This window comes from Vipera berus (assembly GCF_964194415.1).
Source record: "Vipera berus genome assembly, chromosome: 2".
Lineage (NCBI taxonomy): Eukaryota > Metazoa > Chordata > Lepidosauria > Squamata > Viperidae > Vipera > Vipera berus.
In genome coordinates, this window is record NC_138203.1 from 109,205,077 (window position 1) to 109,230,250 (window position 25,174).

The 25,174-nt window shown below is 41.8% G+C and overlaps 1 protein-coding gene across 3 annotated transcripts in view; it reads left to right on the forward strand.

Moving 5' to 3' along the window:
- The window catches only part of CD58 (CD58 molecule), a 46,322-nt gene that overhangs the window by 15,823 nt on the left and 5,325 nt on the right, over positions 1–25,174 (forward strand). For 2 of the 3 annotated variants that reach the window (XM_081316276.1, XM_081316277.1), the window contains exons 2-5: positions 7,362–7,649; positions 9,796–10,041; positions 11,192–11,272; positions 14,917–15,006. In XM_081316276.1, the coding sequence (XP_081172402.1) occupies positions 7,362–7,649; positions 9,796–10,041; positions 11,192–11,272; positions 14,917–15,006 (705 nt within the window). Of the gene's footprint in view, positions 1–7,361; positions 7,650–9,795; positions 10,042–11,191; positions 11,273–12,194; positions 12,630–14,916; positions 15,007–25,174 lie in introns of those variants that run through there. The other variant, XR_014024942.1, reaches the window with a different exon arrangement.

Below are 25,174 nucleotides of genomic sequence, written 5' to 3' on the forward strand. Positions count from 1 at the left end.
CCCTCAAGGGCTGGGTGGGTGTGGCTAGAGTGCGTATGGCCTACTGCAGGGGTGTCAAACTCAATTTCACTGAGGGCCGCATCAGCATTGCAGTTGCCCTCAAGGGGTCGGGTGGGTGTGGCTAGAGTGTGTATGGCCTACTGGGTGGGCGTGGCCAGCTCTACATGGTTCGCATCAAAGGTGCCTATGGTTGCCTGGGCAGGAGTGGGACAGATCTGAGGGTCTCTGGCAGAAGGAGGGTCTCTGGGCCAAGGCAGCGGGGCCCGTTCCCTCACTGTTTCCAGGATGGCTTTGCGGGCCACATGAAACCACTTCGCGGGCCAGATCTGGCCCCCGGGCCTTGTGTTTGACATGTCTGGCCTACTGGGTGGGCATGGCCAGCTCTAGATCGTTCACATCAAGGGTGCCTATGGGGGCCTGGGCAGGAGTGGGACAGATCTGAGGTTCTCTGGCAGAAGGAGGGTCTCTGGGCCAGGGCCAAGGCAGTGATGACCGTTCCCTCACTGTTTCCAGGATAGCTTCGCGGGCCACATGAAACCACTTCGCGGGCCGCATCTGGCCCCCGGGCCTTGTGTTTGACATGTCTGACTTACATAGTCTCCATGGTAGGGGTTTTCTTCCCTCTGGGTTGACCACTTTACAGATTCTGCCTAATGTAAGGACCTGCCTCAGTTAAGTCTCCCAAGAAAGCCAAACTCTTGAAACTTGCATTGTCTCAACAGGAACTTTTATTGGAAGGCATTGATAGCAAGATAGTAAGGCAGGATCTGAGGATTTCCTGAACAAAACATTACATTAAAAGAGCCCTTTCAAATCCCACCCCATCCGGCTGGTTTGAATTGAGCCAATCCATAGGTGTTAAGTTGTTGTGGGAAAGAACCGATAAGATGCCATTCTCAAGGCTGTCAAGTTCTCTGCAGCTTCTTCCCATCCAACGTGAGATAAGGCAGATGGCCAGAGGCATATTCCTTTCACATCCCGAAGTAAGATACTTCAAAGAGGATAAATCAGAGCAAAGGAAGTACATTGCAGAAATCCCACAGGTCATTTCTCCCCATTCCCAGCACAAGCGTTCCCCCCACATCGAATGGCAGAACCGAAAAATGAAAGTATAAGAAAGATATACATTGAGGTTCTGACAATAATAAATCATCTGCAAAAAAACAACCAAGCTCAGAAAGCACCAAGCAGCCACATTTCAACTCTGAAATACAAATATTCTCTTATATTGGTACAAACCTTTGGTATATTTATGGAACAGTGTGACCTTATATAGATCTAAGATGTCTCATGTAACAAAACTTCAAAATAGTTTGAAATATTTTTTATTGCAGTCCATGACTAGTAGTAATACAATACAGCAGTTTCCTGATGCCTAGAGTAGATGATCTACTGTAGGTATGTGGAGTTAAATACCTACTCAAGGGCATAACCAAATGCAAATATGAGATACTGAATATCTCTGGAAAGGAATTCTGAGGAAAAGACAGCCTTTGCAACAACTCAAATAGTTGTCTAGAAAAATAACTTTTGTCATGGTGCACCAACAGCCTTTTAGAAACTATGGACAAAGTTCTTCTAGGCAGAATTGCAGCAATGTGCAGCAGCCGCCAAAAAAGCCATTACCAGAGGGACAGAATCAAGATCACATGAAGCATTATTACCACTTTACAAAGCCCTAGTAAGACTACACTTGGAATACTGCATCCAGTTTTGGTCACCACATTATAAAAAGTGTTGAAGCTTTGGAAAGAGTGCAGAGAAGCGCAACAAAGATTATTAGGGGACTGGAGGCTAAAACATATAAAGAACTGTTATAGGAATTGGGTATGTCTAGTTTAATGAAAAGAAGGACTAGGGGTGATATGATAGCAGTGTTCCAATATCTAAGAGGCTGCCACAAAGAAGAGGGGGTCAACCTATTCTCCAAAGCCCCTGAAGGCAAGACAAGAAGCAGTGGATGGAAGCTAATCAAGGAGAGAACCAACCTAGAAATAAGGAAATATTTCCTGACAGTGAGGACAATTAATCAGTGGAACAAGTTGCCTTCAGAAGTTGTGGGTGCTCCATCACTGGAGGCTTTTAAGAAGGGACTGGACAGTCAGTTGTCTGAAATGGTATAAAGTCGCCTGCCTGAGCATGGGGTTGGACTAGAAGACCTCCAAGATCTCTTCCAATCCTGTTGTTCTCTTATTCTGAATGTACTATGGAGCTTGTCTGAATAATGCTGCAATTTACAGTATTATCCATAAGGAACATTTGTAGCAATTAAATAATGTCATCTCATTTCCAGTTTCAAAGAAGCTGACTTTATCATCAGTTCAGCCAAATGTCATCTAGATTATTCTGAACTGCAATATTTCAGCTATGTAATTGGTCAAGTAATTTAACTAGAAGAGAAAAAGGTGCAAGCTAATCAATAGATTGAACTCTAATGACTAAGAAAAATGTAAAATTATTCTTAAGTTATTGTGGATGGTTTATATCTGATTTTTCCACTAAAGAAAAAGTTTTCAAATTCTTAATTAAGAAGAGTAAACCTCTGAAGCTTCATTGGATTCCTGAATGCCAAAAAGCCTTCTAAGAGTTTAAAAGTTGTTTTGTGTAGTCAGCTTATGTTGAGAGCTCTGGACTTTAATCTTTCATTTTTTTAAATGTATCTGATGGGGAATTAGGAGCAAACCTGTTGCCACACTTAGAGATGGAGGGTATTCAAATTTTTTTTAAAGCTCTTGCTTAAATAAAAAAAGTATTCAGAAAAGAAGGCCTATGTTCTGGAGCAGGAGGTGGAAAATTTTGAAGTGAATTTTGATTCATGTGTATCTATTAAAAAACCAATGAGATTGTAAATTACTATAGTCATAGAATACCAACTATAACTTTATATTGAAAAAATTAAAGTCACTAATTGAAGACTCACCCAGTGATATCTCACACTATAGCCATACAAGTTTGTAATTCAAACTTTTCAAATCAGTCAGGAAACAACAAAAATGGATGGTTATCTGTTTAGATATGAAAATGATTCAGAGCTGGCTATCTGCAAAACAGGAATCAATGGAAGGTTTGGAGAGCATACCCCACCCTTCCCAAAAGAAGGGCTACGTGAGAAAATGGAAAACTGCTACCTGCTACCCTGTTACGTAACCACCAAGACTTACAAACTGTACTTTCTTTGCTGATAATTTGAGTTTGAGAAATAGATGACAGAAAGTTTTACAGAGAGCCTCTCATATGAAGAGAATAGTTACAAAATAAACTTTGAAATGGGCTAGGGGCTAGAGACTAAACAAGAAGAGATGCATGATTCAGAATCAATGTAAGGGAGTTGACCTAGTAACTGGTACACAAAGAGAAGAATGATAGGGCCTAGGATTGTCTCCCAGGCAGAGAGAAGGAGAGTAGGGAGATTGTCTAAAGACATCAGAAAGAAGATTAAGGCTGTGCTAGCTGGTAGAGACAGCCAGCTAAGTCTTATCTGAAGGCCTTGATTTGGAGAATTTAGCAACAGTTACTGCGAAGGCTCTTTTGAGAAATGGAATATATGGGCCACTAGCAGAGATACTATTGTCATCTTCCCTGTTTCTAGAGAGGTTTTTTATTATAATAAAAATCTTAATCTCTAAATTTAAAGAGCTTTAAACTAAATAAGCAGGCATATACATAGAATGAAGGCTATTGCTAAGCACATTTAATTTGTGCTTAGATTGTAAGCCGCCCTGAGTCTTCGGAGAAGGGCAGGATATAAATGGGATTAAAATAAAAAAATAAAAATAAATACTAAACCTGTGCTATATTGTACTACACTTAACATTAATGTCTATGTCTATTCCTCTGTGTTGATCTAGTTCCTAAACAATCCTATGCACATTTCTGTTGTCCTTTGTTGCCTGAATTTATAACAACCTTCTTTGACTTCTGATGCTGCCAGCTACCCTGAACTGCTGCCAGAAACATTGGCAAAAACAGTTTCAACCAGTTTCTCAGTTTGCACTGGGAGGAGCCAGGGGACAGGAAAGGAAGGTGTCTTATCACCTGTTGGCTGGCTTAGACTTTCAATTATCTCTGCAGGAATATTGAGACCGCTGGGTTCTGCTTTCCCTTTCAAATTTCATGCTATTGACTTGTCAAGGCAACTCCTCCTTCAGTCTTAGCCATCTGCTAAGCTGTCTCTCTGCCCCCCCCCAGACTGCAAATTCTTCCTCTTTGCTCTCCCCTAGGACAGGGGTCCCCAACCCTTGGGCCATGGCCCACTACCAGGCTGCGGCATGCTCTAAACCACAGGAGAGATGGGCAAGAGCACGCGAAGTGCCACTTGTGTGAGCAGAGGGCACTCATGCTCGCGCATGAAGCTCCACTTGTGTGAATGGAGGGTGCTTGCATGGAGTACAGCTTTGCATGTGATTACAACCACCCTCTGCTTGCATGAGTGGACCTTCACAATGCAAGCGCTCTCTACATCCACAAGTGCAGGTTTGCACGTGAGCACAAGCACCCTCTGCTCAAGCGCCCTCCACTCACACCTCCTCAAATGGAGCTGTACGTGCATGCGTGTGCTTGCCACTCTCTCTCTCATGCACACACCAAGCCTGGCCAGGCTGCCAAGCTGGAAAGGTTGGGGACTGCTGCCCTAGGAGGCAGCTCTTTCTCCAATATACCAATGCTTTTACGCTATCTGCACTTTCCTTTTACAATTGGAAATATGATGTGGTCCAATTGTCCTCAGATTGCCTTGAATTCCAAGGATGGAAAACAAATAAGGACCAGGTTATTCTAGCCACTGCCGGGTTTCCTTTCACACTTACACAATTAGCTTTAGTTTCTAGTATAGGCCCCTGACAACATTGTAGGCAGAGAAATTTCTAATATCTCAAAATAGATGATTAGGCCATCAAAGTATTTGCTATGTTCCATTTTGGTGTGGTAGTTAAGGCATCAGGCTAGAAACGAAGAGACCATGAGTTTTAGTCCCTTCTTGGGCACAAGGCCAGCTGGGTAATCTTGGCCAGTGACTCTCTCTCAGCTCTAGGAAGCAGGCAAGAACAAATTGCTTCTGAAATGTGCAGGCACTTTCCAGGCTGCAGCTAGGAATCAACACTGACTCGAGAAGGAGGAAAAAGAAGTTGTTCCATCATCATGCATCACCAAAAAAGCCATGGTGGTGCAGTGGATAGAATGCAGTATTGCAAGCTAATTCTGCTGACTGCCAGGAGTTCGATCCTGACTGGCTCAAGGTTGATTCAGTCTTCCATCCTTTCGAGGTTGGTAAAATGAGGACACAGATCGTTGAGGGTAGTATGCTGATTCTGTAAACTACATAGAGAGGGCTGTAAAGCACTCTGAAGCAGTATATAGGTCTAAGTGCTATTGTTATTGCTATCATTGTCATGGAATTTGCAGCTGAAGGAGGGAGGAAGAGGAAGGAATGCCACTAGTAGCCTCATGGCTTCACAGGGAGAAGCAATGCTTTAAAGCAGACATGTCAAACTCACGATATCAAGTGACATTGTGCAATGTATCAGGATGGTTTTGCCATTGCCGGCAATGGGGTGGGCATGGCTTCCACATGATGCACCCGGCCCACAGGCCAGCAGTTTAACACCCCTGCTTTAAAGAGAAGGGGCCAAGACAGGAGAATGCACAGTCCTGAACTGGATGTGGGAGGAAGGAAAAGGTTCAGGGCATCTACTAGGTTAGATAGTTATATCCTTAGTCTGGCAAGATTCTGTCTATTAGGTGTAAGCAAATAAAGAATTGGATTGGATCTCACTATGTCTCTTTGGGCTTAGGCCTGACAATGATCCTTTGAATGCTGATAACAGAATTGGGGTAGCTGAAGCTCTGTTCGTATCCATTAGATGATCATAGTTGGCATTGCTATCTACCTAAAAGAATCAAATTCATAGACAAATATTTTTCTACATAAAGAACAAAGAAAACAAGTAGATCCAATTCACAAGAAGGGCTTTGGGTGCTGTGTTTTACTTGATCCATTCTGAGAAATCAGGACACTGCAAGTCTCTGTTTCCACAGTTAAAGTTCCGTTTCCCTTCTATAAGGAGCAAAACAGGAGCTACGAAGCTCTGCCTTCTAATCATCACTTTTCTGCACCCTGAATACTGTTCTTTCTGATATAGGTCTATATCTTCTAAGAGACTGTGTGCTCCTTCTCCTACTTCTTATTTTTGTCCCTTTTTATGTTCAGTGTTCCAGAGTTCTCTGTGTATCCATGATGGCCTTTGTATATTCCTTCCATTTTAACCTCTTATCAAAATTAGGCAGCTATTGTGTTTTCAGCTTAAAAATAATGATACCACTCTAATGGCAGAAAGTGAAGAAGAACTAAAGAGCCTCTTGTTGCGGGTGAAGAAGGAGAGTGCAAAAGTTGGGTTGAAACTTAACATTAAGAAAACCAAGATCATGGCATCCGGCCCTCTCAATTCCTGGCAAATAGATGGGGAAGAAATGCAGGTAGTGACAGATTTTATTTTCTTGGGCTCCAAGATCACTGCAGATGGGGACTGTAGCCAAGAAATTAAAAGACGCTTGCTCCTCGGGAGGAAAGCCATGGCAAATCTAGACAGCACACTAAAAAGCAGAGATATCACCCTGTCAACAAAAGTGTGTATAGTCAAGGCTATGGTCTTCCCAGTTGCAATGTATGGCAGTGAAAGTTGGACCATAAAAAAGGCTGAGCACCAAAGAATTGAACTGTGGTGCTGGAGAAGACTCCTGCTAGTCCCTTGGACTGCAAGGCGATCAAACCGGTCAGTCCTAGAGGAGATCAACCCTGACTGCTCTTTAGAAGGCCAGAACCTGAAGTTGAAACTCAAATACTTTGGCCACCTAATGAGAAGGCAGGACTCACTGGAGAAGAGCCTAATGCTGGGAAAGATTGAGAGCAAGAGGAGAAGGGGACGACAGAGAATGAGGTGGCTGGATGGAGTCACTGAAGCAGTAGGTGTGAGCTTAAATGGACTCCAGAAGATGGTAGTAGACAGGAAGGCCTTGAGGAACGTTGTCCATAGGGTTGCGATGGGTTGGACATGACTTTGCAGCTAACAACAACAACAACATTGTGTTTTCAGTACCTTCCCATCTTTAGGATTTAAAGCCATTGGAACTGACCTACCGTGATGAAGTTCTGTATGCAGACCTGACTCTTCTTAGTACCTCATCTGCTTCATATTACAATTTCTGGACTGCTAGTCTATTACAGATCACACATGTCAATACACAACTTCTTGCTCCCTTTCTGTATTTTTACAATATGCTTAACCTAAAAGCATAGTGTGATGGTTATGATGTAGCTGATTATCACAGGCAGCTTATTTTCTATTTTTCTATTTCTTTGATTGTAGGTTGCAGTAATCATAAATTCATAGTTGGTGTTGAAGGGGAAGACATTGTTTTGTCACCATCAGTTAAAGACAACCTAACAAGAATTTATTGGAAGAAAGGAGAAAATATAGTGGCTAAATCCAGATTCAGTATTCCTCCTAGAATGGAAAATCAAAGACTGAGTCTTGATTCTTCCTCTGGCAATTTGTTTCTCAAAAACCTTTCAAAAGAGGATACTGGAAATTACACAGCAGAAGCTTTCATTAACGAGGAAATGAAAGTAACATGTTTTGATCTGAAAATACTAGGTAAGTAGCAGTACACTAGATCATATACTAAAGGGGCAGAAAGGTTCTATTTTCATTTTAAATTAACATTACATTAATGCTTACATTATCACAATGTGCTGTAATATAATGGTATTAATAGACTTTATAACTATAAAAATGAATATTTGGCATAACTGTAAAACCCAATATAATTAAAACACAAATTTTGGTCAAGTCTTTATGTACTGCTCACGCACATGCACATGCACACATGATGGTGGTTTAGTGGTTTTATTCCCCAGCAATTCCCTTCATCAAAAACCCAGAACAGCCAAATACAAACCAATGCTAGTCCACAGAGCAATGGCCAATGAGTCCACAAGGTACTCAAAAGTTCCCAAACAAGATAAGTACACCAGGGAAATTAAATTAAATCTGCAATACAAGAGGGTTCAGAAGGCAAGAAGAGTCCATAAGGCACAGTCCAAAGTCAAGGCACAGTGTCAGTCCAAAGCAAGGCAGGAATCCCAATGATCAGGAGACACACAGCTAGGAAATGAATATATTGTTCCCAACATTATCTCCATCTGTCTGCTGTGCTAAATATCCAGTTTCTGGTGCATCCCATCAAGAGGGATGAGGCTGCCTCCTTGCCAGTAATTGGGATGACCTTCGCCACTCCTGCCTTTTTTCTGTCCTACGTGTTCTTGGACCAGGTGCAGAAGACTCATTGCTCACCTGCTGCACCTACATGCTTTCCCCACCTGAAGCCTTAGAGCTGTCCTGCTGCAGCTGTGCTTCAGCCAACTCCCTTGAGTCTAGCCCAGGGGTAGGCAACTTCGGCTCTTTTATGACTTATGGACTTCAGCTCCCAGAATTCCTGAGCCAGCCATGTTGGCTGAGGAATTCTGGGAATTGAAGTCCATGAGTTATAAAAGAGCCACGGTTGTGCTTATTCATCAACTGCTCCACCTTGCTTGGACGTGCAACACTCACCTCAGAGCCATCAGCTGATTCCCCTCCTGATGTGCCTGGGATTGGTTCATCCTCCTCCCAATTAACATCCAGAGAGGTATCTGGGGAATCATCTGAGGGAGTCATCATGCTTTATGGGGGAAGGTATGTTCAGTTGCTGTCAGTCCAGTCATAGCAACATCTAGAACAGGACTGTCAAACTGCCAGCGCCTGGGCTGGATGCATCACACCAAAACTGCACCCACCCCATTGCTGGCAATGGGGAAAAAGTCATGATACATCACACAATATCATGTGACATTGCAAGTTTCACATGCCTGATCTAGAATGTCTCTATTGATTTCTATATGTACCTTTCAACAGTTCAGCTGATTATCCATAGAAGCAGCAAACATCCCTCAGTGTTATATCACCAAAATTCAGGATCAAAAAGGCCAGATTTAACCAGTGCATTTTTTTGTTTTTCTTCAAAATTGAGAAAGAGAATGGCAGCAGGAAGTGCCCCATTTATACAACCATAAAACCACATAAAAGAGACATAATTAAAATGAAATGCATTTTGCCTTTGAAAGTTTCTACCAGTTACTGACTTTATTGGTTTCTGAAACACACATTTCAAGGTAATTACACTATGGTATGATCAATAGCAAACATCAATATTACATTTTTAATTTGGTGATATAAAATTAATGTTATTAAAAAATAATCAAGCCTAAAACAATTTGATGTACACTTGAATAAAATGTATTTTCTTTTGGTGGTTACACCAAATGCCAGAAGCCTATTCAATACATTTTTACATATAAGTTTTAATTGTTTAATCCCTCACTAATGGTTGTTTTTTTTAATGCCCAGCAGATTGTGCAGCTAAATTAAGCTACCTGTTGAACATTTAGGTCTACGTGCCATCCCAATAGTTCATTAAAAACAAAATAATGTGCAATGAACAATATTATTTACCTGATAATGAGTCTTTGTCCTCACAATCCGATAATTCAAAGTTTGAAAACACTTTGATCAGGAGAGAGGCGAAAAATATTTTTATTTTGAATAGGAAAATGAGTACCTGTTCTAAGAAGTGGTGGGGGGGGAGGCGTTTGGCTAAAAACCCAATTTAAACGAAGCTATAAAAATATTGTCATGTAACCCTTATATATGTAACTGAAACTTCTATTTTATTTATCACTTTGTCCTTCTCTTGCACCTTCAGTACGGCCTGATATAAACTGCACTGTTAACAATGATACCATTCAATTAAGCTGTACGTCAGCAAGTCAGGATCTACCTTTGAACTATTCTTGGGACTACATCAGAAATGAAGAAATTACCTATGTAAATGATTCGGTTGTTCAGCTTCACAGGAACTCAAAGCATCTTCAGAAAATTACATGTTATGTTATAGCTTCCAATTCAAGCGCCAGCAACTCCATCAATCTGAGTGACTGTATTATAGAAGGTAGGTTTGGGGATTATTTATGGATAGTCTTTGCCTTAAAACCACAATAGACACTGGAAAATTCTTTGTGAAACAGTATGGTCATTACATCATGTGACTGCACCCAGTTTTATGACCTGTTTTGCTGCAGTCATTAAGCAAATCACAGTTGTTAAATGGGACAATTGTGACTTTCTCTGTTAGCTTTCCCATTGCCTTTCCTGGTTGGAAGCCAGCTGAGAAGGCCACAAATGGTGATCCCTTGACTGCAGGATGCTGAAACTGCTGTAAAGCACCCAAAGCGCTCAAGAGGAATAACTGAAATGGGCCCAGAAGACGGGTTAGTAATTCACTGCAGATGACTTAATAAAATTGCAGTATAGGTAGTCTTCAAGTTACAACAGTTCATTTAATGACTGCTTGAAATTACAACAACACTGGACAAAAATGACTTACGACCATTTTTCACACTTACAACCATTTCAGCATCCCCGTGGTCACATGATCAAAATTTGGAAGCTCGGCAACTGGCATGTATTTATGACAATTGCAATGTCCTAGGTGCACGTGATCCCTTTTGTGACCTTTTGAGAAGCAAAGTCAACGGGGAAGCCAGATTCATTCAACAACCATGTTACTAACTTAATTACAGTGATTCACTTTACAACTGTGGCAAGATAGGTCATAAAATGAGGCAAAATTCACTTAACAACAGTCTCATTTAATAGCAGAAATTTGGGGGTCAATTTTGATCGTAAGTTGAGGACTACTTGTACAACAATTTAGATTCCTGGAAGACAGGAGGAGGACTCAGTGCCTAAATAGCCCCTTCTAATTCTGTGTTTGTAAGAGACAGGTTCCTTATCTTTGTCTGAATTATCCCATTTCAGTTTTTATGTTTGTCTCTTCTGTTATTATTTAATTTCAAGATATTTTCCCTCCTTTTATATTTATTCATGATTGTGTTCATACCTAAATAATTATTGGTTTTATTTTTTGGTACAAGTTGTATTCTGTTGCAATGTAATTAATACTGATGTATGTTGTCTGGAAAACCTGAACGAGTCAGCAAACAAAATGCTAAATTTAACATTCTGGGCACATGAACATAAGGATGTTTTCTGATTTTAGATTATTTTTTAAGATAATATTTTCAAATTTGCCTTTTAAGAACCTGATCATCAGTCAAGATGTAGGATTCATTTAATTGCAGTACTAATAATTCCAGTTGCAATGTTTTCCTGCTGGCTAAGTAAGTGAATTTTTTTGCGGTTAATTTTTCTTCTACTACTCTTTTTCTGGAAATAAGTAAGAAATTCTGAGTTTTGTTCTGAGCTCACAGACACAGACACACATAGCTAGCAAGCAGAAGAAAAGCTGCTTAATACTGTATAAACATAAGACAAAGTATACTTACAAGACAGTGAATATATATTTTGTAGACACATTTATCTAGAGTAACCAAGTGTAAATTAATTCTTAGAACTTAATTCCTAATTTTTAGAACTTAACTAAATGACTTAAATTTCTGCCACTTTACTTATACTATAAAAATCTTCCACTGTTTTCTTCCTTCCTTCCTTCCTTCCTTCCTTCCTTCCTTCCTTCCTTCCTTCCTTCCTTCCTTCCTTCCTTCCTTCCTTCCCTTCCCTTCCCTTCCCTTCCCTTCCCTCCCTCCTTCCTTCTCCCCCTTCCTTCCTTCCTTCCTTCCTTCCTTCCTTCCTTCCTTCCTTCCTTCCTTCCTTCCTTCCTTCCTTCCTTCCTTCCTTCCTTCCTTCCTAGAATTCAGAATTGAATTTTCTCTCTGCTGGTTCTTTTCTGCAGATTCTTCTTTGGCTTCAGCTGCCTCAGGCTTCCTCCTGTTTCTTCCCTTTGACTACGGTTTGTCTGGCTCCGGCTTCCTTTGATACATGTCCCATCTGGTCATCTCTCCTTACAGCAACATCTTCGGTCAAACCTAAAAGAAATTACCTGCTATAATTGTTGCTTTTAGTTCTTTCTTTGTAAACCTACTGTGTGAACAGCTTGAAATTAATTCTAAGACGTTTAAATTCTCCCTCCCCTTCTGTGCAAGTACCCATGTGTTTAAAATGGGCAGGTGTCAGTCAGAGTATTGCAGTGAAAAAATCTTGAAAGTCTCACATAGCATTTTTTTGATTCAGGAAAACTCATCTTTCCATGTACACCATGTTCCAATGAAAAGGAACCTGAAATGTTTAAGAGTGTATGCTAATCATGAGAATTGGAAACAAACCTCTGAGTTCCCATATTTTTTGGCTTCAGTTCAACCTTAACAAGACATTACATGTGTTTGGGGACTATCAAGTTTTGAGAACTTGCCTTCTTTAGTCTATCTGCCACAAACAGACCCGGTACACCACTGGGGAGGTCCTTCTGTTCAATGAGCAGGTGGTAGCTGTAGCTAAGAGGCCTTTTACACAATTTCAGGTCGTGTGTCAGAATAACAGAATAACAGAGTTGAAACGGACCTTGGAGATCTTCGAGCCCAACCCTCTGCACAAGCAGGAAAGCCTATACAATTCCAGACAAATGGCTGTCCACTCTCTTCTTAAAAACCTCCAGAGATGGAGCACCCACAACTTCTGGAGGCAAGCCACTGGTTGATTGTTCTCACAGACAGGAAATTTCTCCGTGGTTCTAGATTGCTTCTGTAAAGTCGCGTGCTTCACATAGAGACGGACACAGAGCTGGGGTAGAGATGAGTTTATTCTGAACAGAACGAACTGGGGAAACAGGGAAGCCTGGCGTCTATTTGTACCTGCCCAGGTGGATGGCATCCAATCAGTTCAAACCTGGGCTTCCTGCCAATGCAGGTGACAATGGGTGTAGATCCTGGCTTCCCACCAGGCTGACCATGCCTGGGGCTGTCAACAGCTTAACTCATTAGGCTTATCCTGAGTGAGCAGTTAATGCCCGGAGCTGTCCAACCCCTCTGCTGATCTGCACCATCAGCCTCCTGCTGTGCTGTCCCTTTGTGTATGCTGGGAGGCATACACTGCAGCTTCTTTCCTTGATTAGTTTCCAACCATTGCTTCTTGTCTTACCTTCTGGTGCTTTGGAAAATAGGTTGACACCCTCTTCTTTGTAGCAGCCCCTCAAATATTGAAACCCTACTATCATGTCACGCCTACTCCTTCTTTTTACTAGACTAGACATACCCAATTCCTATAATCATTCTTCATATGTTTTAGCCTCTAACCCCATAATCATCTTTGTTGCTCTTCTCTACACTCTTTCCAGACTTTCAACATCTTTTTTATTTTGTGGTGACCAAAGCTGTATGTAGTATTCTAAGTGTAGTCTTACCAAGACATTATAAAACAGTACTAACATTTCAAATGATTTTGATTCTATCCCTCTTGTTAATGCAGCTTAGGATTGTGTTGGCTTTTTTGGCAGCTGCAGCATATTGCTGGCTCATATTTAAGTGATTTTCTATGGTTCAGCGGTTAATGACACTGAGCTTATCGGTTGGTAAGGTGGTAGCCTGGGTTCAAGAGATGGAATGAGATGAGCTCCTGTTCCTGCCCAGCTAACAGTTCAAAACCATGCAAATGCAAATAGATTACTAGGTACCACTTCGGTGGGAAGGTAACTGTTCCATGTGCCTTTGACATGTAGCCATGCTGGCCTCATGAACATGAAAATGTTTCTGGACAATTCTGTCTCTCTTGGCCAAGAAATGGATATGAGCACCATGCCCTAGAATCAGACATGATTGGATAGGTGAAACCTTTTACCACTAGCACTTCAAGATCTCTCTCGCAGTTGCCAGGTTCCACCAATTATACATGTAGGTTTTTCTTGCCTACATGTAAAAAATTACTTTTCTCTCCATTGAATTTCATTTTATTACACTGGGCTCAGTGTTCAAGATCCTTTTGGAACTTGAGCCTATTTTCTGGGTTATTGGATATTCCTTCTAGCTTGCTGTTGTCTGCAAATTTCATGAGTTCCCCTTCTATTCCCTCTAAATCAATTATGAAGATATTGAAGAGTATTGGGTCTAAGACAGAGCCTTGGGGTACTCCACTACTACTTCCCTCTATGAAAATGTAGTTACCTCAAGGAATACATGTTGAGTGCGGTTTGTCAGCCAGTTACAAATCCATCTGGTAGTGATACTGTTTGTCCCATATTTTTCTATCTTACCAAGAAGTCTACTTTGCCAAATGCCTTACTGAAATCCACAGCATTTTGCTGGTCCACTAATTTACTTAGTTAAAGAATGAAATAAGATTTGATTGGCATGATCTCTTGGCTTTTACAGTTCTGTTTTTGGTAGGTTGGGTTACTTTTTCTTTTTGTGTGAAGACAAATACAAAGATGAACTAAGCAGCTCAACTTTCTCTTTGCTGCCCATCACTTCCTTGCCATCTTCTTTTATTAGTAGACTGATTATTTCCTTGACTTTACGAGTGTCATAAATGGGTGTCAGTTGCACCCATTCCTAGATGAAGAGGTTCTAAGTCACTCATGCCCTGTTCACCTCCAGAATAGATTATTGAAAGGCATGCCATATGGAACTGATCTTTAAGAGCATCCAGAAGCTACAACTGGTGCAAAATGTAGTGGCGGTGACAGTTGTGTGCAATCCTTGATCAGTACACATTACATCCCTGCTTTGTGAGCTGCACTGACTGCCAGTTTGTTTTTGAGTTCAATTAAGGTGTTGGCAATACCCTATAAAGCCCTACAAGGGCTGGGGGTGACTGTCTCTCCCCAGTTACACCTCCCCAGATACATCTCTGTGTTAATTTTTGAAACACGTGAACATCAACATTAAAAGTGAATTTACTGTATTTTATCATCAGGAGTCTCTTTAATAAATGCTATTTAATGGTTTATTCTAAATTGGCTCCTTTTGTTTTCTAGTAGAGAACTATCTGAAAAAAAGGAAAGAAAGAAAGAATCTTAATGAATCACAATCTGAAGTAAAGAATGTAAGAGGAAATTATAAGGAAGGTAATAATGTTGTTGCATTTGTATAATAACCTCCCCCTGCATAAACATGCTTTTGAGTTTCTTTTGAAATGTTTGCTTTTTTACTTTCATTTGTTAGTGTATTGGTGGGTTCTAAGCATCTTCTAAAATGATTGAATCTTAATTAATCAAACTGCACACCACTATTTGAACAACCTCCCCTAAAAATGAAAGATTGGAGAGAGACCAGGGTCCAAAATAATTGGCTCAAGTACAGATAGTTTTTGATTTACAACTGTAATTGAGCTGAAAATTATGGTGATTAGTTGTTGTGGTCATTAAGCAGGTCACCAATGTAACCATGCCTGATTTTTTTTTATTCAAGTTTTATTGGTTTTTCAATATTTACATATACATATATTTGTGAAACAATATGGTGGTTGGGTAGTGAAAAGTAACAAATAACAAGTTGTTTGTAAATAGTTCAGGTTGCATCAATAAAGATTCCCTCTCTGATTCCCTTAGTTTTCACATAGTCAAAGTGATCAAGTTAGTACATTTCTAGATATGACATAATCAATCAAGAAAGTTTTCAATGTAATTAGACTAATACATATCAAAATCCTGTTTTTAAGTTTTACCTAATTGCAAAAAAATACTCTAAAGTGGCCTATAATATACAGAAGAAAGCTTACTTTTTGGGTAACCTACAATTCCCTATTTCAGTAAAGAATAATTCTTTTGTCTACAAAACTTGCATTGTTCATTACAAATCGTTCTTATGATTTAACAGTAAATTCTAGTTTTCATCTTAACAAATCATCAATTGTTAGAAACTATTTTTTGTCTTAACCATTCAACACTTATTAAAATACTATCTTATATTATAAGATTCTAAATTCTATAGTATAATTCAAAGTTTTATTCTAAAAGCTTAATTTTGTTTTCCTTTAAAAATCTAAAACCTAAATATGAAATCAGTTTATATTTTTTTAAAGATTCCCCTTAGTCCATCAGAAAAGATTTTTTAAATTATGTCCTTACAAATCCCCAAAAAAGGACAAGTCTAAATCTTTAAATCTAACTCTCGCCTTCCTTTTGTGGCAATCAGGCAATCTTAGTGTCTTTAAATTCTCAGATGTGTCTCCCTTTCTTCCTCCACCTCTTATTTGAATCCACGGAGACCATCCAAATGATAGTTTTGCCAAGCTAATGTCCCCTTTATAATCATTGAAATATTGCTTTAATAGCTCAGTTTTTGATGTTTGATGTAATTCTTGTTCCATTTCCATCTGGGTTAGGTAGAACGTAGTAGCTAATGTTGTTATTGTTTGATTAGCTAAATCCTCAACATACTGTATTTGAAGGCCTTTGATATCTTCGCTCTTAATGTTGCTTTCTTCAGGTGTTGTTGTTTTTTGAACTGTAAGTTTTGTAGTTAAAGTTGGAGTTTAGACTTCAAAGTTCTCTGTTTCTTACTGTTTGAAGTCTCCTATTTCAGTGTTAATTTCCAGTTCTTCTATTTGTTTTTGGGTTGTCAGTTCATCATTTAAGATCAAAGTTTGATCTGGTGGCTTTGAGTTGTCAGGTTTATCATGCAATTTGGCTTTAATTTGCTCAGTTATAGCCAAGATTATGTCCAAAATCAATTTGTAGTTAAGTGGTGGGATATAGTCATCCATTTCGTTAGTGTTTACAGCTAAGTCTTCTATGGAGGCTATTTTAATAGAAGTCAGTAATTTTCCACCTCCTATGCTCCTAAAAGTTGTTTTCAGTGCCAGGTGTTCCCACACTTGTCTTTGAAGATAATATCAAGGACAACTCTGTTATTCAGTCAGCTGTCAGAATAAGAAAAAGGTTTACTTGCAATTCCAGGTTTAGCCACAGGATGTCATCAGTAGCATATAAATAAGTTGTAAAATTCTTTTTTTTTCAAATTAATATAAAGCTTTTATGTAATTAGTCCATTCTTTTCCCCTTAGTTCACATCTTAAACAGAAAATAGGGTAGTAGATCCCCACAAAACTTTGAGCTTTTTAATAGGTAGGAGTGAGATTGCTTAGTTTCTTTGCTTAATCAGATGGTGTGGGTTTTTTTCCCTTCGCTTTAAGGCTTAAAATGTTATTCCCCCAAGTATACAAAAGCTGTTTTTTCAAAAAAAGGGGGGGGAGGAAATTTTCAGAAAAGTCCCACAGGCAGGCAGTTAGGGGGATAAGAAAGGAGAGGTCCTCCAGATTGCTTCGTTGTGCTAGATGGTGCTTTTGGCTTTTGGCAGGGAATGGCTTAATGATCGGCCATGTTGATGGCCAGTCTCTTCTTCTTCGGGCCAAAAGGAGCTGCTCCGGATTCAAGCGGAGGGCTGACACCCTTCCATGATCACAGGAGGGCTTCCTTGTGGTGGTCGCCCCTCCAGGGCGACTTTCAACACTTTTCAGGGTCCTCCAATGAAGAAATATCGGCCGGCAGGGAGGGAGCTCCCTCTGCGCATCCGAAAACACTGTGCACGCAAACCAGAAGCCCCCATGTCTGATTTTAAGAACTTTTTGGTGGTGATCATTAAGCAAATCCATTTTATCCTATAAGTGGGGGTTTTTTGCTGCAAATTGAAAGTATACACTGGAAAACAGTGAAAAAAATGGCAAAAATCACAGGCACGCAATTGCAAGATACTACAAATGGCCATAAAGTTGTCAAGTGCTCAAAATGTGATCATATGATCACAGGGAAGGTGTGACCCTCAGTAAATTGAAATTGGGTCATTTTTTGGGGGGAGGAATCTGTTTTAACTTTGACTGGTCACTAAGTGTTGTGTCAGTAGTTAAAGGGGAGTGGTTTTCCTTAGGCGGGAAAACCTGGTACTGGGATTGGTTGTTGTATTCTCGGCGGGAGATTCCAGGCTGGGGATTGGTTATTGTTCAAGTTGGTTTGGCATATAAATATAAGGTTTAACGGTCACAGCGCCAGTTGACCATTGTGCATTCAATAAACGTTCTTGTTGGCTTCCGGTGGCGACGCGACGCCGAAGACAGCCGTTTTCGGGCTGCCCGCTCCGCAGCTGTGTTTTTCCATCGTAAACAGCGCCGATCAGCTGTTTAGATGGATTTGAAGCCCCCTCCTCGGGAGAAGAGGAGGGGGTGAGGCCCCAGGTAGGGGTTGAGCTCTCCGGGGCCGCCTGAGCTGAGAGTTTGGGCGGCTGAAGGATTGAGCCCCCACGAAGCCTGGGTTGCTCCGAGCTGTGCAGCGCCCCTGCTCCGGGATTTATGGAGCAGAGCCAGGCGTTAGCAACCACCCCTGCCAAAAGGAAATACTTTTGATTATCAAGATGCAGGCAGAGCGGTACAGGTGGTCAAGGTGATGTGGACTCTTATCTTTACTCTCTAGCTCAATGGATTTTATAGCTTTAAAGTGAAAGTGCGCAATAAGTGAAAGTGGGGGAAGATGGCGGCTAAAACTTCTAAGGCTCTTCGGAGTGCGGGGTCTTCCCTGGTGCAACAGACCTCATTGCAAGCTTTGCTTCCTCCTGCACCTCCTCCGGCATTGACGCTTAAGGATTTACAAGACGCTCTTGGAAAGCATTCACAATTGATGTCTGACATGATGGATGAAAAGCTGAAAAAGTTGGAGGAGAAACTGGAGAAGAAGATGGAAGAGAAGTTTAGAGCAATGAGGGTGGACATGTTGTCTATGATTGAATCTGTAGCTGAATGTGTGCAACAGCTGGATGTAAAAGTGAAGGATCTCAGTCAAAAGAACTCTATATTAGAAGCAAAGGTATTAGAAAATGAAAATATAAGGGATAAAATGGACGGAGAATTGAGCCTTGCTCAGTATCATCAGATGCAGTATGCTATTAGAATCAGGGGTTTAAAGGAGAACTGTAAAGAAGATTTAAAGCAGCTGATTTCTGAGGCTCTGGAAGGGGTATTGGGCCAGCCAGCATCTGAAATTGAGGGAAATATGGACAAAATTTTTCGTGTAAATTCATGGATTGCAAGACAGAGGAAGTTACCCAGAGATGTGGTGGTCTATTTTACAAAGAGAGTAATTAGAGATGAAGTCATTCAAGCTGCTTATGATACTAAACTGGTAGTGGCTGAGCAAGAAGTCTTGGTTTTAAAAGAGATTCCTCCGAATATTTTAAGGAGAAGGAAAGATTTTGCATTTCTAGTACAGGAACTTAAGAAATGTGATATTAAGTTTAGATGGGAGATTCCAGTTGGACTGGTGGTGACGCATGAAGGTAAAAGACATCGTCTGGTTACTGTGGCCCAGGCACGTGATTTTTATAGCAATGTGTTAAAAGCAACCCCCCTATCATTTTTGGAAGCTGTAAAGGGATACGGCGAGGGAAAGCTTCAAGATGTTGCAGATAGACAGATAGAGGACAATGGTGTTGGAGGGGATCAAGATACAGTTTCATCGGATGTTGCAGGAGGCCAGAGGAAGACGCGTGCCGCCCTAAGAAGAGCGAGACGAGAGCAAGAGCAAGACCAGCAGATAGTTATGGAATCTCCAAAGTGTATTTACAGTGAAGATGTGGGAGGGGCGCGGTCCAAAGAAGTTTTGGGGGTCATGACAGACGTGCTCCAAAAGTTTTGGGGCGTTAAGATTGCTGATTAAATTTTTAAATTAGTATCTTAATGGATTAAATTTATCATAGAGGAGAAAGAAAGTTTTTTTTTTAATATTTAACACAATTTAAGATGGATGTTATTTGCTTGTTAGAAAAGTATATTAGGGTTATGGACTAAAAGTATGTGTTGAACTAAGAATGGGTATGCAAGCTCCTAATTAACAACAAGTTGTCTTACAGACTGCTTAAACCTTTTTTTTTTTTACTCTTTTTATTTGAACTCAAGGATGATTTGGAACTGCGAGACATTTGGTGTGATACATGCAAGAATTATTTTTGATTATGGTTTAGTTTGGTTGGAGATTATTAAGGTTAATAGATAGGCGCTTTTGGTGCGTAACTGAGAATTTGTTTATTTCTTTTTTTTTTTTTGAAATTAATATGAATAAGGACTGGGATTAAGAAAATCTATTCTGAGTAAAGCTCTTTTCTGTTTTTCTCTTTTTCTTTTTTACTTTATTTGTAATATTAATATTGTTTGTATTCATTTTACATGAGCTAGAGGGAGATAGAACTAATAGTTTATTGCTGATAACATAGGGGTGCTTATGTTTGTTTTTTTATTTTATACCCTGTATTTAGCTCTGGGAAGTCGGGGGGGGAGGAGGGAATGGGGGGAAGGGATAGGGAGGGTTGGGTGGGGGTGGGGGAGGGGGGGATTAAAGTCAAAATGTATTGTAAAACTTTTTTAAAAAAATAAAAAAAATAAACGTTCTTGTTAAACCTCGCTGTCAACGCTCGTCATTTCGAACATAACAAGTGGCGACGAAGGTGGGATCTGACGATGGAACAGCGAAGGAGCGGCGGGAAGCCAGCAGTGCGTGAAGCGGGAAAATTGAATCGCAGTCAACCGAAAGCAGATCGTCGCGACGACAATGAACAAAATGGCACAAGTCGGTTCCCTGAAGGAATTCGACCCGAATTACCCCGAAGATTGGGAAGAGTATGTGGGCCAAGTAGAAGGATTTATGCTGGTAAACGGCATAACTGACGACAGGAAGAAAGCGGCTGCTCTTCTCACCATCAGTGGCACACCGGTTTACCGGGTCGCCGTTGGTCTGTGCCAACCATTGCCGGTCTCCACTGTGTCTTACGCTGACCTGCTGGCCAAACTAAAAGTCCATTTTACCCCAAAGAGGTCGGAGCTATATTGGAGAAGGATATTCGAAAAACGGAATCAAAGACCAGGCGAGTCGATAACAAAGTTCGTGGCTGCAGTCAGAGAAGTGGCCCTGCGCTGCAAATATGACAATCTCAAAATTCGAATCCGCGACAGAGTGGTTTTGGGGCTGCGAGACGAACATTTACAAAACAGGATAATCGCAAAGCCCACTGGAAACCTACAAGAAGTCTTAGACGAACTACTAACGTACGAGTCAACAGGAAGACGAGACCCCCCCCCACAACAGCATGGGCAACTCAGCTGAAATTAATTTGGAGAGCCATGTGGACGGTGGGGAGGTGGATTACCAGTGGGAAGCAGACGTTGACAAAATCGCCCGTAGGTTCGGGAAGACGGCGGCGAGACCCCCACGAACAGATGGCTCCGACCACAGAAGAAGACAGCAACCTCCTTTACAACAAAGATCCCTGAGGGACAGCCAGACCAGACCACGCGACCCAGAAGCAAGATGCGGGAGCTGTGGTGGCAACCACCCCCGAGCAACCTGCCAATTCCGCACCGCTAAATGCAGAATGTGCGGAAAAACGGGCCACATCCAGGCCATTTGCCGTAGCCGACTGCGCGACAACCGTCTCCACGAAATCGATGCATGGCCCGAAGGTAAGGTAACCCCCAATTGTAGTGGCAGAGAGACCCCCAAACCTAAGGCATGCACTTCCCACCACGGGGAGGGGGTGGGAGTCAACCATGTAGGGAACCCCAGGATCAACCACATACTGAGGCCTAAATTAAAAATAGAAGTCCAACTGCAGGGCATCCCCTGCAAGATGGAAGTAGATTCGGGGGCTTCAGTATCAATAATATCGAGCGATACCCTAAAATTCTTAGAAAACAAAAGCGGCCGTAGAATTCCCCTAAAACCGACCCGAATTCAGTTAGCAGATTTCCAAAAAACCCCTATAAAAATAAAGGGCAAGGCCACAGTCAAAGTTAAATACAAAGGGTTCAGAGGCCCTTTAGATCTTTTGGTCACCGAAGGCCAGAGAACCAGCTTAGTAGGCCTCAATTGGTTCTCAGCCCTCGGAATCTGGGTAGGGGGAATTAATACTTTACACAGTAAGACCCTCAAATCTGTCTGCGATGATTTCGCAGACGTATTTGATGGGTCGTTAGGTAGATACAAAGGACCCCCCATTAATTTTAATTTAGATCCAGCAGTTAAGCCCATCAGGCTTAAGGCCCAGAGGGTGCCTTTTGCCCTTAAACAAAAAATCGAGGCCGAACTAGATAAGCTAGTAGGCCAGGGCGTGCTGGAACCTGTAGAAGGAGGCCTCTGGGAGACACCAATCGTCACACCCCTTAAACCAAACGGGGATGTGAGGATTTGTGCCGACTATAAGGCTACTCTAAACTTAGCAATGAAAAAGCATGCTTACCCGGTTCCGACGGTAAAGCAGGTCCTCGCGACGATCCAGGACGGCGCCATCTTTGCCAAGCTTGACTTGGCGCAGGCATATTTGCAACTTACTGTGTCTAAGGAAGCCGCCGATAGTTACCCACAAGGGGGCATTCCGAGTTCACAGACTTCAATTCGGCATTGCTGCAGCTCCAGGCATCTTCCAAGAGGTGATGGAGAGGACCTTAAAGGGCATACCAGGTGTATGCCCTTACTTCGATGATGTCCTGATTGCTGGAAAAACTGAGGAAATCTTAGCTGACAGGCTGGAACAGGTACTGGGGAAATTTAGAGCTGCAGGGCTTAAGTTAAAAAGGGAAAAATGTTTTATAGGTGTAAAATCCACTGAATTTTTAGGATTCAGAGTGGATGCTCAGGACATACACCCCACAGAAGGAAAAATTAAAGCAATTAAATTAGCACCTGAACCCAAGAATAAGGCGGAATTACAAGCTTTCCTTGGATTAATAAATTTCTATCACGCTTTCTTGCCTCATAAAGCAGCTATTGCTGAACCCTTACACAGGCTGTTAGACAGGAAGACCCCTTGGCAGTGGCAAGAAAAACACAAAATCAGTTTCCAAACTTTGAAGGACATATTGTCTAGCCAGTCCACGGTTACTCACTTTATTGAAAACAAGCCAATCTATCTAGCATGTGACGCCTCACCTTATGGAGTGGGAGCAGTCATAAGCCACACAGATGACCAGGGACAACAGAGGCCAATCGCATACTATTCCAGAACCCTAACCAAAGCTGAACGGAATTATGCACAAATTGACAGAGAAGCATTAGCCATAGTGGCTGGTGTTAAAAAATTCCATGATTACCTTTATGGTAGGGAATTCACGATATACACAGACCATAAACCCCTGCTAGGCTTGTTCACCACAGACAAACAGACACCCCAAATCATGTCCCCTAGGATGCTAAGATGGTCTATTTTCTTATCAGCATACACATTCTCCATTAAACACAGGCCTGGGAAGGAGATGGGGCATGCTGATGCCCTCAGTAGATTACCTCTAGCAGATACGGGGCCTGACCCAGCACCAGTGGGGCAAATCCTGTCCTTACATGAAATCACTGAATGCCCATTGACAGCTAAAGACATTGCAGCAGCCACTAATAAAGACCACATCCTTAGCAGAATTGCAGCGTGGGTACAAGGTGGTTGGCCTAATAAAAATCCTGACCCCAAATTCACGCATTATTTCAGGAGGAAGGACGAATTGTCATCACACCTGGGATGCATACTGTGGGGAAATAGGGTTGTTATTCCAGAAAGTCTTAGGAACACAGTTATTGAGGAACTGCACGAAGGGCACCCTGGGATTGTCCGTATGAAAGCTCTGGCCAGGAGTCATTTGTGGTGGCCTGGGTTAGACACGGCAATTGAGGAAAGAATAGCTGGGTGTTATCAGTGTCAGCGGTCTAGGCCTGAACAATCACACAAACCGGTACACAAGTGGGAGGTGGCTAGAAATCCATGGTCCCGCATTCATATTGATTTTGCAGGTCCCTTCCAGGGTCTTACATTCCTGGTTGTTGTGGATAGTTACTCCCGGTGGTTGGAGGTCGTGCCTGTCAAGTCCATGACTTCCACAAAAACAATACAGGTTTTGAGGGGACTCTTTGCCACCCATGGGTTACCTGACGTAATTGTCTCTGACAATGGGCCCCAATTCACGTCTAATGAATTTCAGGATTTCCTCAAGGCCAATTGGATTAGGCATGCGACGTCGGCACCCTTCCACCCCTCCTCCAACGGTTTGGCTGAACGAAATGTCAGAACAACAAAAGACGCGTTGAAAAGAATCATCCACGGCAATTGGCACCAGAGACTGGCTCAGTTCCTGTTGGCCCAACATACAACACCCTGCACGGCCACAGGGGAAAGTCCAGCTGAAATGAGGTGGGGCAGACGTTTAACCACCAAACTAGACAGACTACACCCTGACAGACTTCCTGTGGAACCTGAACTGGACAGTCCGACCAGGTCTCTCAATATTGGAGACTTAGTATGGGCCAGGAACTATGGACAGGGGGATAAATGGTCACAAGGGGTAGTTATTGACAAAACTGGGCCGTTATCTTACATTATAGAGGGGGAAGGGGATCGGCTGATTAGGAGACACATCGATCAGTTAAGGAAAAGGTCTCCTGAAATTGTGCAGGCCAATAGTGATAGGATTGTTACAACACACAACAATATGAACAGACTAGACCAGGCAAGCGCAGCACTAGGTGGGGAGGGGGTAGGAATACAAACCAGGGTGGAATTATTCCCTCAGAGTAGCTCTACACCAATGTCGGGGCCATTAATAGTAACCCAACAACCCACAAGTGCTGCATCAATAGATACACCGGTACAAACAGCTGGGCCCGGAGGGGAAACAAATAACGAAGCTGATAGCACATCTGCTGAAACCACATCTGGCAGATACCCAGCCAGGGTTCATAAGCCTCCTAGTTACTTGAAGGACTATGTCAAATAATAACATTTATCTGGGGGGGAAGGGGTGTTGTGTCAGTAGTTAAAGGGGAGTGGTTTTCCTTAGGCGGGAAAACCTGGTACTGGGATTGGTTGTTGTATTCTCGGCGGGAGATTCCAGGCTGGGGATTGGTTATTGTTCAAGTTGGTTTGGCATATAAATATAGGGTTTAACGGTCACAGCGCCAGTTGACCATTGTGCATTCAATAAACGTTCTTGTTAAACCTCGCTGTCAACGCTCGTCATTTCGAACATAACACTAAGGAACTAGTCATTAAGTGAGGACTACCTGTAATATATATTTTTTTGAGAAGGGGGAGAAATCCGTGTCTTCTTCAAGGATGATGTATCACTCTGTTTCCCAAGAATCTATGAACCACTTTCCCCAGACAACCTTGCCATTTCCACAGGTATCAAAGTGAACCTTTTTGGCTTCATAGTCATTGTGTTCAGACTGATCCCTCATAACACCACAAACTTTGCTTCTGCATCATTATTGGACT